Source organism: Thunnus albacares, chromosome 8 (genome assembly GCF_914725855.1).
Source record: "Thunnus albacares chromosome 8, fThuAlb1.1, whole genome shotgun sequence".
Lineage (NCBI taxonomy): Eukaryota > Metazoa > Chordata > Actinopteri > Scombriformes > Scombridae > Thunnus > Thunnus albacares.
The window spans coordinates 9,708,224-9,726,918 of NC_058113.1; the positions used below are offsets into that span (position 1 = coordinate 9,708,224).

Sequence of the window (18,695 nt, forward strand, 5' to 3'; positions counted from 1 at the left end):
CATTAATGGTTTGTATTGGACTTTGGGGAAGCTGCCCATTGATGCTGTGCTAGCTGTGGCTTCCTTCCAGTCCAAATGGTTAAATATGGACATGGTAACAGTGCAGATACAATACATATAAATACATTTCTGATCTTCTTGGTAGAAAAATGAACATTCAGAGGATAGATAAATGCCTTAAAAAATCCCTTGAGCATGTGCTGTAACAAGTTGAACTGTTGTAAAGAGATTTTCAACTCAACTGCGGAACTGATTTAGATTATCTCCACACATGCTGAAAGAAAACCTGCTCCAGTTAATTCATAACTTGAGACTGGTTTATTTTCTCTGAGCACTGTAACAAAATGTGGTCACTGCCACCCTTCAGATGCATTGTATGCTGTTAGCTTGTCGTATGCTTGTGAAATGGTGCATTATCTTAACAAGAAAGAATACCAGTGCTCTCACTTTTATGTTCTAACACTTTATGTTCTAGGTCATTTCAAATAAATGAATAAAGACTCAAGAATCAGCAAATTAAAACATAAGTTGTTTTATTTGGCACAACACAAAAGTGCTTTATGATAACACTGCCCATGACTACTTTGGCATGAAAATAACCTCATGGTTCAATTATTGGTCTCATTTATTAAACCTTAGAATAAAACCAAACCTTAAAACTGTATAAAAATGTCACTCAGTTTTTCTTTTTCTTCCATTATTACTCAATAAGTCACCTCACAACTTTAAAACACAATATAATTTGCAGATAATTACATTTTTGTGCAAATGCTTTTGAAATGGTTTTGGATGATGGTTTTAAGTCTGCATTGGCTTTATTCTTTATTTTATTTAGAACTGAACATAGAGAGCATGACTCCATATAATTTCAACACTTCAAACAAATAAATCTAACAATATGATTATAGCAATTATGTTCACTTGACTAATGGATTATCAAGCACACTTCAATATTTATATTTTCATATTTTTAACAATTTAACGTGGAACATATTGAAATAAGCTTGATAATCCTTGATAGAACATATATTTAAGTGTTGTATATAATATATTAATGTATTCATTGTTTTTGCTGTGTCAACATATGGAACCTTAGGGGTTTTACATATTTACCAGAGTACATTTTACCAAGTACAGAATGCTATAAACCACAGAATGTTCTTACATAAATATGCTGGTTTTCTATCTGAGTACAAAGTACAAAAACACAGGTTCATCATCTCTATTGAAATCAATAACTTATCCCTACAAATTGCATTTTTATTGTTGTTATTGCAGACAAAACCCCCAGCTCATAATTTCACATTGTTTGGTCAGATATACAAGTAATTGTCAGAACAGTTGAAAGCACAATACATTTTTTCCATTTTTCTTATAAAAACATGAATGAAAATAAAGAATCTTTGGTAGCTAAGCAAAAATAGAATAAAAATGTCTATATATAAAAATGCATTGAAATACAAGTAACAATAAGTAAACGGCTACAGCAAAGGGCCAACAAGGCAGAGAAATCCAGCTTTGACTTAATAAGGAACTGCGTATAAAAAGGACACTTTTATATTTAATATCACAAACAGATCATAAATTACTTGAGACCTTCAGAATGCATCAGTCTTTGGACGGCATCCTGACACTTTGATGCAATGCATGGAGAACCACTGAGGTATTTAATCTTGATTATGTCAAGCATGACACTGGACGACGGGAGAGACATAAAAGTGCATAAGAATTAAACTCATGTCTTCTCCTAGTCTATAGCAAACACTGGACATATTTCATTCCAAAATGCTGTTCCCTTCCATCAAGTGCCCTTATTCACATTCCTATTATCAGGTAGTACTTTGCTCCCATTAGAGACGTTAATGTTTCCTTCCCTTGCAAGTGAAAGATTTTCACTTCATTCATCACAATGCAAGGAAGCAGAGAGATATAGCCACATTATCCCCAATACAGTATGTGATGGAAGGAAGAGAGCAAGGGCATGTGGGAGGCAAAAATCACAAAATCTTTTCTCTTAATACATTAACAAAAATAGTGTTAAACCCATTTTGCAACATACACCCATCATTCATATTAAAGAAAAGAAAAACAAAAGTCATTGTTTCTGTAAAAAATAAAACAGTCACAGCAGCAATGATACACCGTCTCTCTTCTGGTCATATGTTCACCTGATCACCTGATCCATTGGAGATCAGATCTACCAATCAGTGATCAGTTTGAGATTCTTCACTTTGTAAACGTTGAGAAAAATACTGCATTCATGTCATATGGGAATAACAACAACATTTTTAAGTGTCCGATTGATTTATGTGTTTAAATAAATGTATGACTGTATGAATACATTGTGCATTTCACTTAACTACAGGTGCTTTCTTTTTGTCAGAATGAAGGTAGTCCAGTAATCTTTTTCAACTGGCAGTTCCAGATGCGGTATTTACTGTCTTAAGCTGTATGGGTGAAGAGTGAGAGGAAGTTTGCACTGTATCTATCCCATATGACTTGAATGCAACAATAGAAAGAGAAGAGCTCTCCTTTTTATAGCCCTTTCTGCACCCTTTCACTCTTTGTGCATTGATACTGTAGCTCTTCCTAAAAACACTGAAAAGGCACAGCAATGCATCGCCCCCAGAGGTAACAATTTAGACCATGTGACATTAGAATGGGATGAAAAAACAGATGAAGAATGGTAGGGTGGCCTACAATTACACTAATTTGATAGTGATGGCAGTAGCCTCTCTCAATACCTTTTAGAGTTATGAATGTGATCTTCAGTTTTGTGCAGTCATTTGACAGTGGAGACAGCCCCATATATAAAAGCCTGGCAGGGCAGGTACAGTATGCTGGTATTTTCAAATTGAAGTTATGTGGTGGTCCTTTTGGCTTCCCTTTGGTAGGGGCAACATGTAGGTTGATTTTCAGTTGGATCTACAAACATTTCTTGGACACAATGTTGCTCTGGAGGTAGAATATTCATACTGGTTGGGTTCAACCTTAATGAACACAAGATCCAGTTTCTTTGGCTAAGTTGCTAATGTTAGACTGAAGCCCAGTGAACATGACAAGTGTAAGAGGTAGCTATTATTATGAAGCCTAGCACTCTTGCTGCCAACTGCAATATATTTAATCTCGCCATACTGAGTTATCAGGGTTAGCTATAGCCTACAGTAGCTGATCTTCAGCTAAACATATTAGATTAGATAAATCTAGGTAAGCTAATTAGCTAGCATGTTGATGTTCCAAGATCATGAATGCTATGGTCATGAATGAACAAATAAGCAGCCACTGCCATTAACATTTTTTTGCTATTCAAGTTTGAAAAGATCCTGGGTTTTTGCCCATTTTGGTTGAACTGAACCAGATTATCCTCCAGAGCTGCTCTGCATCTGAAAAATATTTGTATAACAACAACAACAAGGTGAGTGAAAACAACCCCAAAACATAGTGGTAAATGATGACTGTAGTCTATAGGTCATACATCCAGCACCATATCATAGTGTGTTTCCTTCTTCCTCTTCCCACACTTATTTATGAGCACTGCATATAACGTCACAAGTATGACCCAGTAACTGGCATAGACAACTGCCCCTATGACCAGAACAATCTTTTCTGATTCAGGAAAGGGTTTTCTAGTCTGCAGGATTACTGTGTAGATAATCCCAATGAAGAGGATGGTGAACCAAACTGATATAGGAATCAGGCCAATGAAGTTCACCACTATTGTTTTCCTTCCAGAGGTCCCCCATCCAGACTTGTTGATTGTTGCTATTGCAAACATTTTGGCTGGCAACAGGCTTGACATGTACAGTACAGAATAGAAAGACATGAACACCATGACAATGTTACCTCTGAGGCAGCTGGCGAATGATGACTTGATCAGCGCCACTGCCTGCACAATGAGAAGAAACAACAGAATATTCCAGAGCCTTCCTTGGTAGAAGAGTTGGATTGCAGTGGCAATGAGGAAAAATGGGAAGAACCCTGTGATCACAGCCTCATAAGTCATCCATAGATGGTGTTTGTGGAACCACATGGAGTTGTAAAGCCATTCTCTGAAATATGACTTACTCCATCGAGTCTGCTGATTGAGCCACCGCAAGTATGTAATCGGTGTCTCTGTGAGGCACTTTGACCGTGCAGTGTATTTGGTTGCGTACCCGAGGCTGAGAACTCTGTTGGTGAGATGGCGGTCATCACCAAAACTGCAGTGGGATCCCATGAAGGTCTGATTGTACCAGTCCTCAAGGAACTCGTGCAGGAGGGAGTTTCGGTACATTCCTAAAGGCCCACTGATGCACTGCACGCAGCCAAAGTAGGACTGGCATGCCCGCTCAATGTTGAAGGCCATCCAGTACCGTACACTGCTCAGGAAGGAGATCCATGACTCATATTTGTTTAGGATCTAGGGATAGATTGATGAGCAAATACATTAATGTTAATAGTCATAGTTTCCAAAATGTGTTACTTTTAGCAAGGAGAATGTTAGTTTTGTAACTACCTGTACATCTCCTCCAACGCCTCCCACCATGGGGTCTTCTTCTAGAACTTTTACCATCTCCACTGATGAAGCGGGGTCAAGCATGGTGTCAGAGTCACACACCTGAGTTAAACCCACAAAAATAAGCAGTGTTTTAGAACCAAGGGTTATCTATTACAATCATGTAAAAAGGCAGCTTAGGATAGTGCAGCACACACTTTACCTGGCAGACATTGGACTTAAATCTTGTTAGATATACATTCCCCACCCCCCTAATTTATGACAGACAATGATTACATATTCTCTGTTTGTTTGTAGTATCAAAATAATACAAAACAAAGTGAAACAAATACAGCGCTGTATGTCTCAGTATCCCACCCCCACCTCTCTGTCTTTCTTTACTCTTTCTGTTGGGCAGGATTTGGTGGTCCAAAAGCAGATAAATCAAATGTGTTGAACAAGTGAAAGATAATCATGCATCCAATCAAGATTTTTATTGGTCTTAATATGGCAGGCAGATAATCCCCTGCAACAAAGAGCAAAAAAACTCTTTATATTTAATCACCATCCATTATCTTTCTGGTGCTCATTTTAGCCTTCTCAGTTTTCTCCCCTAACAAAATCAGGTATTGAAAACAACCACAGAGCTCAATCCCCATTAACAAAACACATCTGTTACTGGCAGAGACTGATGATAATAAAAAGACATGCAACACTGTCCCTCCTTTCTCCAAATGTTGTAGGATACTGACATTGCTGACAGCATTGTGATAAGTTCTTTTGAAATCACTGTTAAACAAGAAGTTTCTGGCAGGCCTTAGCCATCTCCAGGTGGTAGACAGCATCATAGCAGAAACTCTTTATCCTCACAGTTTGCGTCATTGTAATTCGGATTCATTTTCCAAGAATATCATTAAAATGTTTTACTGTTTAACTGATTTTCACTGACAACAGTAATTCACTAAATACTATATATCAGTCAGCCCTACTGACAGTTATATCTATCTTTTGCAATGTCTTAAACTTTAAGACAGATATTCTCCAAATGGGTCCCAAATTCAACCCTTTTTTTTACACGGTTTTGAGCCTTGACTCTGAATACTGCTCATGTAGATGATGTAACACTCAGCTCTGGGAAACAGATCTGTTATTACACTTAGACATCGGCTACTGCTGTCCTTCTTCACGCTACACTTCACAACACGATGCGCACAGCCACCGTCCATCTAAAAGCAACACAAAAGACTCTTTGTGGACCCCATATTTGGCTTGGCAAAGACCTCCTTCCCCTTTGCAGTCATCTCTTTCTCGATCTCTTTCCCTCTTCCCTTTCTCTCCATCTTCAGTTCTCATTTGTCTAGTTTGCATTTCCCTCAATCTAGCTTTCATTCTTTCCTTCCTTTCATCCTACATTAGATATCAACTGTCCTTATTTTACCTGTATGTTTACATCTACACAGATACACACACAGACATAAACCACTGAATATTTTACCTGTTATATAAAGGTGTCTAATTTGCACCATTGACACCCTTCCCATTTTCTGCCCATTTTGCATTAACTCTAGTCAATCCCAATGACTAAATGTGTCCCTCCTTTCAGTTTTTCTTTTTTCTTCTCATTTAAACCCCTCTGTTAATATTCCTCTTTTCCCTTCATTAATTAATTGAAGCCTTACCTGCACATAGTCCACGCTTCTCCCCAGTGCTTTGAAGGCTGTGTACATGACTTCTCTCTTCCCTCCCCACTTCTGCATGATACACACGCACTTGTTGTTCAGCACCAGTTTGGAGACATGCTGAAGGCTTTCAGCATAACTCTCATCTGTCTCCTCGGGCCCCCTGTTGTGATAGTTACTCCGCCACACATATGTGGCTACTTTATCCCATCCCATGATCTCTTTAAAAATCTCCATCATGTACAAGTCATCGTCATTGTTCCCATCGATCACCATGATCACTTTGATTCCCGGGTATGTCAGCCTCTTCACCGACACCAGGCATTTCCTCAGGTAGTTTGGGTCCTCTTGATACGCTGCAATGCACAACGCCAATGATTTATTCAATTTGATTGGCGTCTCCAAGGACCGCCTCATGTTTCGGTGCTCTAAGAGCGCAAACAGGCTCTGGATAATGAGGTGGACAACCAAGATGGCACCGTACAGGCCGAAGGATAAATGATTGCGGGCTGTGGTGAAGAACTGGTAGCCCATGATGTAGGCTGTGGAGATGCCCACCAGGAGGGACACGCCAAACATGGTGGTGCCGAATATCCGCAGGTAGGTAAGGACTCTTTGACAACTCATCTAGGGAAAAAATGGGAAGAAAAGGGCTCATATTAGTCATCATGGTACAAAAGCGACATGGTGTACATTAATTACAAGCCTATCACTATGGGGTGCCGACCCTGAACCATAGCCTACTCTTATTTTTCCTTCTTTTTAAATATACTCCAACTAAGCAACAGAAGAAAAAGCACCCCCTGCAAACATCAGATGCTATGATTTGGATGGGAAATTATTATCCTCACATGTATTTGGAACTGCAAACATACACAAACTTTAATATGAAATTTGCTTATTCACAGTTTTTGACCATACCCCTCTATGGCACACACAGCCTTTTCACGTTTTATAACACCATACCTGCAGGTAAAGAAAGCAGTAAAATTTCTCCTCCTTTTTTTCTTCCCTCCTTCCCCCTCTCCTTCCTTCTACCCCTCCCCAAAATCCCTGTCTAAATGTCAGACAGTTGTGAGGAGCCGATTGTTCCAAATCTCCTTAAGTGTGGGTGGGGGCACATTACAAGATTTCTTGACCTAATTAACCAACAATGTGGCTGCCCTCGCCAAAGATCCAAGTTCCAAGTGCTCTCTAAATGCTGTATTGTTTTTTTCAGTATTGTGGAGAAAAAGTTCACAACATTTTCAGGAAAGCACCCCATATAAGGAACTCTAATGTACTGTGGCTTGTCCATTAAAGAATATTCTATATTTTTATATGGGGACCAATGATCTCCTGCTTTTGTGTTTCATCTCAGTCTTTTGTGAACACGGACTCTTTACTGAACAAAATCTTCTGCTCAAAATCTTTCCAGCACTCATTATGTTGCTACCGCCATCTGTTTGGCAGACCTACGAAGACCCACTCAGCGTGGCTCAATGCAGAGCGGACCACCCTGTGATGTCATCTGTTAATATCTCCGTGGGAAGAAGAAGACAAGCGTTTTTAGGTTTTCTAATGCTGCACGTGTGCTCCTTCTCTTTACCTATACTCTCAAAGAAAGTTTGACAAGAAAATCATTTGTACGATTAGATAGATACATGGATAAAGATACACAGTGGAGAGAGGATATGTATGACATTATAGTGTACGCTTTTTTAGCCTAACATGGCAATGATGAAAGAGAGTTTGACCCTTTGCCATTACAAGGGTCACTGAATCAGTAGCAGGTCAGAGACAGCGCAACATTTTGAGCTGCACTTCAGAGATGGTGCAACCACATTAATGTCATTTGGTGAACATTTGATGAATCTCGCAAACATGTTATTACATATGCATTAATCATTAAAAGTTATACAAGTAAGTGAGAGGCATGACAAGCAAGCCATGTAAATCAGGACAAGCAATATAGTCATCAAAAGAAGAGTATACAAAGCCAAGCAGTGTTTGTGATTTGGAAAGACTTCCTCACACCACACCTAAACACATAAGACAGATGGAGGGTGGGAAAGAGTAATACACAGGGTGAAAAAGGAGAAAGAAAGTAGGGGAGAGGGGCAAGGGGAATCCAGAGCTACAGAGAAAGAAAAAGGAAAAGAAAGTGAGTCAAAGCACTGAGAAGAGATACAGATGGCTGAACAAAAAAAGCAAGCAACACTGAAAGATTCACAGTGAGCAAGAGAGATGCTAAGCTAAGAGAGAAAGACAGACACACACACACACACACACCCCTTGGCTCAGACATAATGTCTTGTTCATTTGATCATTGGATGAAAAGGCCACAAACAGTGTAGCAGGCCTCCTCTGGCACGTGGCAAGGCTCTTAACGTCAGACGCTCATTTACAAGACCCTTGACACACACGCCAAACACACACACACACATACACACAAAGTACACAAAATACACAAAATTCACATATAAAAGCTTGTTACAGCAGTGCTGGGAGAGGGGTGTGTGTTTCTGTTAAAATACACGTGTTTCATTGTGTTAAGCAGAGAGTGCATTTCACCTTAGACCTCCTTTAGTTTGTGTACATTTTGTGTGTGTATGTGTGTGAGTGAGTGTGTGTATGTTTTACAACTATATAAAGTAGTGTAGAATAAACCCCCTCACCCTGTCTTTCTACATCAACTTTGAATGAACTCAGCCACTGCTTAGGAGCAATTATGTTTTGCCATAAATGTGCCATCAAAATATGTGTACCTAATTTAGATATTTTAGAATGTTCGTTGTAGATTATATTGTCAAAATCTTTGGTATTAGTACATGAAACCTGACAAACACCTCCATGACAGCTCACCAGTCTATCATAAGACACTTTCACACCTACTGGGAATTTAGAGTTTCCAGTCCACCTACCCGGCTTGTTTTTGGACTGTGTGAGGAAACCAGAGAAGCTAAAGTAAACCACTGCAGATGTATGGAGAACATGCAAACTCCACACAGTGTTTGTTGCTTTGTGACTGCTTGTTTATTTATGATCTGCACTTCACTGACATCAAATGCTCGCTCTGGTTAAAAGTTTGCGGTTGAAAGTACAAAACCAAACTGTGAAATTAAATTCAGTCGATGTTCCACAGGCATAAATCCTTTGCCGTTGTCTCATTTCAAATGCTGAATGCCAAATGCAGTCGAACTGAAACGTCTGAAAGCTTGTAGAGCTTTGTGAATTCAGTGCAAAACAACAACACAGCTCAAACACTGCAACTTGTTAGGATGCTTCTCTCTTCTTGGCATGTAATAAGCACTTTTGGGCGGATGATCCAATGCAAAGGTCAAACTAACAATTAGCTCAGACGGCAAAGAGATTACACTAAGTGCAGCCTAAAAATCAGTCATGATGCGCTTTCAAACTGGGCCCCGGCCCTTCAGAGATAAAGCCTCTAATCAGAGGAGTATCTGTGACAGTAGAGGTATTATCGACACATGTGCATGATGTCACTTTGGTGCTCTGTGTAACTACACATGTCGGTATATGTATCTGTGTGAGATGAAGGTGTCATTAGCACATGTGAATGATATCATCTCGGTTTTCTGTTTGTTTTTGTATCTTGGCATGTATGAACCCCGTCACTATCTGTGTGTGAGTCCAGCCCTACAATGACCTTGGGTTGGATGCTCTAGCAGTCTCACTCTGACGTTATTGTCTCTTGAGTGAAATTCTCACTGGCTCCATCTCAGATATAACGTGACAACAATGTAAAGCCTTGCATGGATGGAGAATATTTAGTGGGTTAGTGGAGAGATGAATGAATGAATGAATAAACAAATGAATGAATGCATGACTTAGTTGTCTCACTAACGTAATTGGTCCACTGGAGAAGACTCCGTTTGGCTCATAACTTTTCAATTTCTGCTCTACTGAGAACTACCAGTCCAAACAACAAACAGATGGATGGATGTGTTGGGAGTGGCAGCAGCTTTGACGTTAGAACAGTGGTCACTGGGGAAAGGTCACTGGTTTGAAAACCTGGACTGGCTGGGAAAATATGTAAGACATTGAATCCTCAAACTATAACATAAAACTAGAGATTGTGATTTTACTTCCCACCGTTGCTGTATGAATGTGGAGCAGGACATCTCTGGAGACTATAAATATGTCATGTAATCTGTTTAAGTCATTTGAGCTATATGATCTGAGCTTATATCCCTATTAGATATGAACAGACCCGCACGTACTGAACGAACACTGTACACTGTGTACTGTTGCGCACAGTTTATAATTCTATATGGAATGATGCACATTGATGCACAGACAAAAAATCTCATCTGTGGCCCAAAACACACTTAAACCGAAACTTTTATCGGCAATTCACTCTAAAAATGTAAACTTTGTGGTGCACAATCTTTGTCATCTTTGGAAAAAATCATTAATACCTTAATTAGGAAAAGCTATTGCCTCCGATATGAGTAAAATTACAACTATCTGTATTGTTTAGACTAGTGATAAGGTTGCTACTTCAGAGGCATGCAAAAAAAGATAACGTATACCCAGAATGTCTGCCGTGGATATAAATGATAGAATAATGGATATCCATCTGTCATCCATTAACAACAAAAGTTTGACATTGGAGTAACGTGTAGAAACTTAAATATGCAGAAGACTGCAAAAAATGATCCTTGGTAAACAAAAAATCGACGCATATATTCAACAATCAAGGCCAATTAACAGTATAGATAAAGAAATAGCTTCAGCTTAAGAAAAGCTACAACCTAAAACTACAAGCTACAAGCTAAAACTGAATACATACAGTACAGTCTCATTTTAAGCATTCCTGGTATGTAGGGAACTAAAGGAAATATCCCTGTGACCCGTTTTGTGCCTCAAGTATAATAAGTGATTTAGTATAGTCAGGAGAATCACCACATGCTCTTATGCAGTGGATAGCTGTCAGAGATATATGTGGCTTGACTGGGTTGTCGGCCATGTGTGCATGTGGGTTTGACTAGCCAGCTTTCAGGGACACATTTCAGACTCAAGACCAGTTAATTGGGGACAGCTTGCTTAGGCAAGTCGTGGTTGCTTGTGTGTGCAAATGTGACAGAAAATATGTACAGTGTTAGTGTTTGGCCAGTTTCCAGTGTGTGTATGTGCACACAAGCAGAGGTGTGTGTATGTGTGCTGCAGAGAGGAAGCAATGGTTTGGCCAAATTCACAGGGGAGCAAGAAAGTGGAATCCCCGTCTGCAGGGTCCTGGTTCCAAGCCCTGTGACGGAACGTAAAATATAACAAAGCTCACCAGACTGTGTGAGTGTATGTGTCTACGCACAGTAAGTACTACACGTGTATATGACTTTGTGAGTGTGTGCCATTACTGTATGCTCTTGCAGTATAAATCTGACACGGAGCCAAAAAAGACAGCTTGCTTGTCTGCCCAGAGCTGAGATAACATAAAGCTTACATCTTTATGTTATTGTGACTCAGCAGTCACTGGCTGGAGGTGTAACATTCACAAATCAGAGGTTCTGGGCGGATGACTGCTATTCACAAATCAAACTTTAATGTTGCTTGAAGAGTGAGCCAGCTCACATCTGTGGCTGGTATACTTTGGGCATGAATACAGTATATGACAGAGAAGGTGCTACAGTACACTCTATTAAACTGAGGTCATTATTTATAGCAATGTCACTTCAGTAGATAATGAAGACATATTGATGATATCTATGGTTTGCTAAAAGCCTCTTAGTGAACATGCTCTGATGAACAATTGGACAAAGTTGAGTTGTTATCACAAAGACGGAAATTGGGAAACCAGACCGGTTGAGGGTCGTACACACCTTTGAAATCTCAAACGCATGATCTTCAGCCAACAGGAAAAGCACATATGCAAAAATGGAGAGATACATGGACTGGAACTTAAACAAGCAATGCATATGGTGAAATAGTGTGTGTGTGTGTGTGTGTGTGTGCGTGTGTGTGTGTGTGTGTGTGTGTGTGTGTGTGTGTGAGCTGGGCAGGGCTGGAAAGCAGAGGATGCATTTTAAAAGCATTAAATGTGGAGATAGCCCTCATGGCGGTTGTAGCAGGATGCAGGGAAGGCTCACGTGTTCCTGAGCAGATGATGAGGCAGAGGAGAGAGAGCAGCTGGGAAAGACTCGAAATTTGGCTGCTGTCTTAGGTGAGACATATTGGACACGATCAAGGCTGGCTTGCTTTTTTTTTCCACTTCTTCAAGCTGCTTTTTGCTTTCCAAGATAAAGTCCATTTAAGTAGGATTGATTTGCTTATAGAAATGTGTTCTCCTCATTTATGGTTTATGAGAAATAATCAAATCGTGGTTAGGAATGAGTCATGTGTGTAGTAATTTAATGACGTAATTTGAAATCAACAACTGTCATCTTAATTTCGTTTATCTCTGTCTATCTCTGTTTATTAAATGGATGCAATATCGTGTTGAAATGAGACATTGTGCTGTAGCGTGCGGCAACTGTGCACTCTTAATAAAGTGGAAGGTCATGTGAGTTTTAAAAGGCACCGCCAGGAAGCGCCTCACTCCTCCTCTTCTCCTCCTCTCCTCCTCCTCCTCCTTCTTATAAACCCCCCCATGTGGTCACTGGGAGCATTGTCATTATAAGAACCAGAGCTAAACAGTAACACCACCCACTGTGCTACACTGCACTGCTCCTTACATGATTGGAATCAGGTGGACAGGGTCACAACTGGCAAAGGTAGAATGTTACAGCATTACAAGGGAGTTAACTTTAACAATCCCCTTTTCTCCGTCTTCCGCTGTCTCTGTATTTCCTCCCCTTCTGCATGCTATTAGAATCAGGTGTGATAAAATTGTAACTGGCAAAGGCACCAAAGGTTACAACATCCTAGAAGAGTGTTTTGTAATGCTCTCCGCCAGCTTCTTGTTCTGCTTGTTGTGCATCATCTCATTCTTAAACCACAACAGTCCGGTTGTGTCGTTTTACTTTTATCCAATTTAAAAGTGAAGGTGAACGATGAAGCTGCAACTCATTCATAAGAGAACACTGAGGTAAATCCCTTCTTGATTTTGAAGCCAAGCCATGCTGTTTGGTATTTTAGCAAGTCTTCGCTCTTTGACTCATCCCTAGCAGTACAAACGTACTTTCGGGAGAGAGTGAGTAAAATAATGAAAGGAGGATGAAGATGCAGAAAGAGTGACTTGTAAAAGGGGATGAAGGACTACAGTATTCAGTAAGAAAAGAGAGAAAGTGGGTTGGAAGGAAGTGAGTTAGTCAGAGAGGGAGGGATGGCAGACACCAAAAGAGGGAGGGAGAGAGAGACTGGAGGCACGCTAGTGGACTTGGCTCACTTCACTGCCAGCTGAGGCACTGGAGTTAAGCCACTGTGGCTGGCTCAAAGATTTTTGGCCAAATTACAGATGCAGCTCAGTCGAGAATGTAACCCTCTATAGTCAGTCTTCTGTCTGAGTATTTGTTTGCTTTTATTTCCAGTGTTGCATTTACACAATAAGAAGAAGTGCAACTTCAGCACTTTATGGCACTTCAGGGTTGTAAAAAAACAGCTTCTGTTTCATTTTTCCTGCCACTAGAGACTCAGATCTCTCCCAAAAAATGTTTTAAATTGTTTTCTGCTTTTATGAATCCAATCTGTCTCTCTCTGTTTCATTCACCGATCTATCACTTCCCCTATCTGGCAATAGACTGTTATCAACAGTGCGTTAAAATAACTGGCCTCCCCTGACAGGGGAGAAAATTCTATTAATAGCACTCTGTAGTATCACGGCTAATTACAGCTATCTCTAGATAATAGAGACAGAAAACCACAATCGCCCTGAGTGGATTCATGAACAGATGGTTAGTGGAATAAAGAAAGGCAAGAAGGAGCTGACTGTGATTCAGATTTTAAATTTTGGACCTTTTGTCATGGGTGCTTTGTCACAAGGTGCACAATAAGTAATATCATAAATAATGTCACAAATGCAGCTACACAGTATGGGTTACTTTATGGCACACTGAATTCTTGGATCTATGCATTAGCGTTGGCATCAGCGCTCCCCATGAGACTCCATGTGACTCAGTATGAGGTAGTGGGAAGCTAACTTAGAGGCTCACTGACATCCAAATTTTCACTTTTACTAGCTGACTACATTGCTGCTTCAGTGTTACTTTACCAAGGGAAACTGGAAAAAACTGGCATGAATGCTGGATGAGGTAGGTGGTGGTGTTTGGTGTGTGTGTGGGTGTGTGTGTGTGTGTGTGTGTTTGGGAGGGGCTCCACATATACACTCTCTTCTAACTTCAGTGGTTATACCCTGTCAGCCCCAAGGCCTATACACTGAAAGACCCTTGCTGTGAGCAGTAATGGCACGTGAGACTTGTTGTGAGCCCTAATGGAGGCCAGTCATGGAATGCCTTCCTCTCTTAAGTAGTAAACTGCTCTCTGCGCTATTTGTAAGAACATCCTGTAGCACTGATGAGTCTGCAGGATGTATGACTGTGTCACTGTATTGGTTCAAAAGAGTTGTTCCAGCTACTTCCCTTGCCTTTTTTTTTTTATAAAAGTAGTAGGCTACAGACAGTCATAGACTACCCACATTGCTGCATGTAAAAATAAAGTTTTAGAGCTTAATATTCCACTAACACACTAGGGATGGATTGCCCTCCTTGCTGTGCTACACTGAGCCCCATGCTCAGTGGAGTAACTCCCTGGTGGGCTTAGATTAGGTACAATATGTTGGTATTAGTTTGGATACATATAGCATATTCATAGACAGAAGGTCCATACATGCATTGTGAAAAGAACATATGGTCTGCATCTATCTTTTGAAATTTACATATGCATTTCTTGTTTAATGTAAATGACGCAGTGCACTGGGGAAATACAGCATACAGTCAAAGCAAACCTAATAAGTAAAGGTAAATATTCATAATTATACTAAAAATACTGTAAATAATTGAATGGCTGGTCTCATCGATATATGATGAGTACATGCTTCATCCTTCTGATCAGGTGTGCATGGCCGGTGTTCCAGCTTGCACAGCATGAGTATTAGAATGCTTCATGAAACGATTACCCAGGTCAGTAGGAAGTAGATGCCATGTGTAGGATGGAAACTCTACTGTACATCATAGATAAATGTCAGGAGTTCTCAGACATCCAGCTCACAGATGGGCATTCCTTGTGTGGGTTTTATATGAGCCAACAGTGGAATCTGCTAACAGAGAGGTCAGAGTGGGTGAATAGAGAAAGAGAGTATGTCAAAAGCGCGTGACAGATGTTCATTTACATATGTGTCTGTTGTGTGGTGGGTGCCTGGGAATGCTAGTGTATAATGCCAAAAGTAACAAGTGAGTATGCATTTATTATGTTATAGTTGCAGTGTGTCTAAGTGGCACCTGTCATAAGATTCCTGTTATGTTTGCATGCATCTATATGTTTCTGATCTCTGGGACAAGAGCTGGTGGGATTGCATGGACTGCTGAACATTTCAGCAAGGTAAAGGTCTGTCAAAGGTCTATTGTAACAGTTAGTAGGGTACCGTTTTAAACATGCAGGCTACTCCTTCTTCTCAGCAAATAATAGTCATTCACATGCGGCATTAAATTACGCGCTCCTACCACGAGGCACGCTGAACGTTTCCAAATCCAGCCTTCCCACTGGCTCACACATGTCAAAGAATGACGTATGCCTCGTGACGTCTTCGCTTCGTTTATTCTCATGCTATAATAACTGGTTTAGCCGCGACTGTATGTGCACTTGTAAATGATTAAAAGAGTAATCTGGATTTATATGTTTCACACATTTCCACAGGTGGCACAGCTGGCCAAGGGAATACAGATGTTAGTGCCAGTTAAGACAAATTAAACTTTTTAGAGACATATTTTAGTTTCAGTGTAATAACATTTTATGTTCAGTAGGAACATCTGTGGAGGAAAAATGACGTAAGTGCATGTCTCCAGAGATGTTATCCGTGCTTTACGCACGACGCGTGGAGAGAAACGACTCCAGTGATAGCTGGCATGCCCCCAAACTTTTAGCATCACTCCCTTTGCTGGGCTTAAATATTGTACAGCATCTTAATGATACGAAATTATGAAAGAAACCTCTTATATACTGTAGATATATTTAAAATTTATTTATATGACAGTTTGGAGCATCAACGTTTCCAAAATAATCATTTTAACTATTTATAACCTCAACATGAGTAACTACTGATGGAACATTTATCACCGTCTGTCAGCAGGCTGAAGGGTCAACAGACCAAATGATCACTGGCCGCCTACCTTGAAGCAGCTGTTGTCCTGTCGTTGGTCCTTGAGAAAGGATGCGGTCAACTCCGGCGGCTCTGGTACCGCTCCACAGGGAGAAAAAATCTCGACAAAGTTCTAAAGGACACTTGTGCAGTAATGAGTCTCATGAATCCGCTCAAAATGGTCCTCATTAATAAAAAAAAGGAAGAATAAAGAATCGTGCAGTTTCCTCTAAATGTGTTCAGCTGGATGCTCAAAAATATTAAGCACTAGTTTTGAACTGTCTGTCAGCAGTCATTAACTACACACCGCATGCATCTTAGGTGTACAAACATAAACATCATGTCAGTCAACTTTGGCATCATTCATATAAAAAAGTATAAATAAAAAGTACACTATATAAAAATGATAAATATTTTTCTCCATCAACTTCTGACAGTTTCATTCATACTTAAAAAGTTTTTAAAAAGTTACAAAAAAGCCATCAATTTTGGCAGTGTCATATTCACCAAAAAAAGAAGTTTCCAGCAAAGACTCTAATAATCAAATATGAGTCAGATCATTTGTATTTTGCTGTCTTGAGGGGCATGCAGGTAAGTATTTCTATAGTTTCCCCAAGCATCCAGTCTACACAGACCGCAGAGAAGTGGCCAAAAGTCTCTATGCCGCTGTTTCAGCTGTCTAATTCCTTCCAGACGGCTGTGTGTGGAGCCTCCTTTATGACTGCTGCGGCTCCCAAACCCCTTTTACCGGCCTACAACAGATTGGCGTGTTGTTTTAATAAGAGGGGTAGGTTTTGGGGGGTGTAAGAAAAGGAGGAGCGATGGAGAGGAGAGAGAGAGAGAAAGAGAGAGAGAGAGAGAGAGAGAGAGAGAGAGAGAGAGAGAGAGAGAGAGAGAGAGAGAGAGAAACTCATCCAAACTCATTCAAACTCTTGACGTACCGACAGAGAGAGGGGGTGAGAGAGATAGAGATTGGCTGACCATGCCCCCATTCAAACCTGAGAATAGAGCCGAATTACGGCATGTTCCTAAGAGGCTGTTAAATGTACAAGTGTTGTCATTAATTAGCCCAATAATACATACTGTGAATTCTGGCACAGCTCAGAGTTCAGTGCTGAGCTTTAGATTAAATGTATACATTGCCTGGCATTGAAATTGATGAAAAGATAATCCAAGGAGAAGTTAGACACTGACAGAACAGCTGTAAATGGATTATAAATTCAAACATTCATCATAAGAAATGCACGTGTATGCTGCAGTTCCGATGTTATGGAATTTCAGTCATCTCATTTATTTACCAAAGTGCAGTTCCAATTTTTGACCAGCAGGCAGTGCTATGTAATACAGAACCCAGAATCAGGGGTCTGATGTACAGTAGCTGCTCTAAAGAGAATATCCAACCAAAATCAGGATTTATGTTACTCCTGCCACTGTGAGTCAGTGATTGGCGTCATTATCGGGAAATCTTCCACAATACCTGGAAAAATTTGGAAACAGTTTGGGAACAAAAAGGCTGCATGTTGTGGCTGTCCAGTGAAAACCATGTATCTCCAAATTCAATGATTTTTACTTTTTTAAATAAAATGAAGGAATAAAGGTTTCTTTGTTAGCTGCAACAAATCTCCTACTTCTCATATTAAGTAAACTATTATCAGGGCAGAGTGTTTTACTCTTTTGAACTATTGATAATGATTTATACAACTTATTAAAGGGTTGTCTTTGGTGGAGCTTTTCCTTATCTGAATCAAAGGTCTGTGGATAGAGGGCGCTGTATGTTGTGCAGATTGCAAAGCCCTCTGAGGTAAATTTGTGATTTTGGGTTACAGCACATCAATCATGAGTTGACTTGCTGGTCATGAAACCAAAGGTTGGACTCCCAATGATGTCATATTTTGTATCAACACTGCAGTGTTTTCCAAAGATCCAAACTCACATGATAAGCATCCTTTTTGTAAAACATCACGTTTCGGAACGTGAGCGTATATGAGCTGAGGTGATGAATAGAAATGAGGCCTGTGGTAGGAAACCCCCTGTAGACCTGCATTGTTTATGTATAGTGCAGTAAAAACACACAGTTTCCAAGCTCCGGTGGGTCTATCCCCGACTGTGCCAGTCAGTGAGCGACATTATTGTCACAGGGGCCATATATTGTTTGAGGCCAAAATGAGTCCTCTACTCTTTGCTTTTTTACTTTCACACAAGCTCATTTACTCAAGTATTTATTTAAACAAGGAAATACACAATTACTTGGAGACGTAAAAGGCTTCCTGGAAGTGGGTGTAGAATTAACACAGTATAGAGCAGAGATGCA

General features: G+C 40.1%; 1 protein-coding gene across 1 annotated transcript; it reads right to left on the reverse strand.

Annotated features, from left to right (window-relative positions):
• Positions 1-516: 516 nt before the first annotated feature.
• On the reverse strand, positions 517-17,109 carry has2 (hyaluronan synthase 2). Its single transcript, XM_044360388.1, has 4 exons — positions 16,416-17,109; positions 6,154-6,780; positions 4,496-4,597; positions 517-4,399 (listed from the first exon to the last, which is right to left on the reverse strand). The coding sequence occupies exons 2-4, from the start codon at positions 6,778-6,780 to the stop codon at positions 3,470-3,472; spliced, it is 1,659 nt and encodes a 552-aa protein (XP_044216323.1). The 5' UTR covers positions 16,416-17,109; the 3' UTR covers positions 517-3,469.
• Between the last annotated feature and the right edge of the window lie 1,586 nt (positions 17,110-18,695).

Bases quoted from the DNA above. Each gene is read 5' to 3' on its own strand.
- has2 (XM_044360388.1), bottom strand. From the start codon at position 6,780: ATGAGTTGTCAAAGAGTCCTTACCTACCTGCGGATATTCGGCACCACC. The intron at 4,598-6,153 runs GTAAGGCTTCAA...GGTTTAACTCAG, and splicing joins GAAGCGTGGACTATGTGCAG to GTGTGTGACTCTGACACCAT. The intron at 4,400-4,495 runs GTAGTTACAAAA...ATCTATCCCTAG, and splicing joins GCGTTGGAGGAGATGTACAG to ATCCTAAACAAATATGAGTC.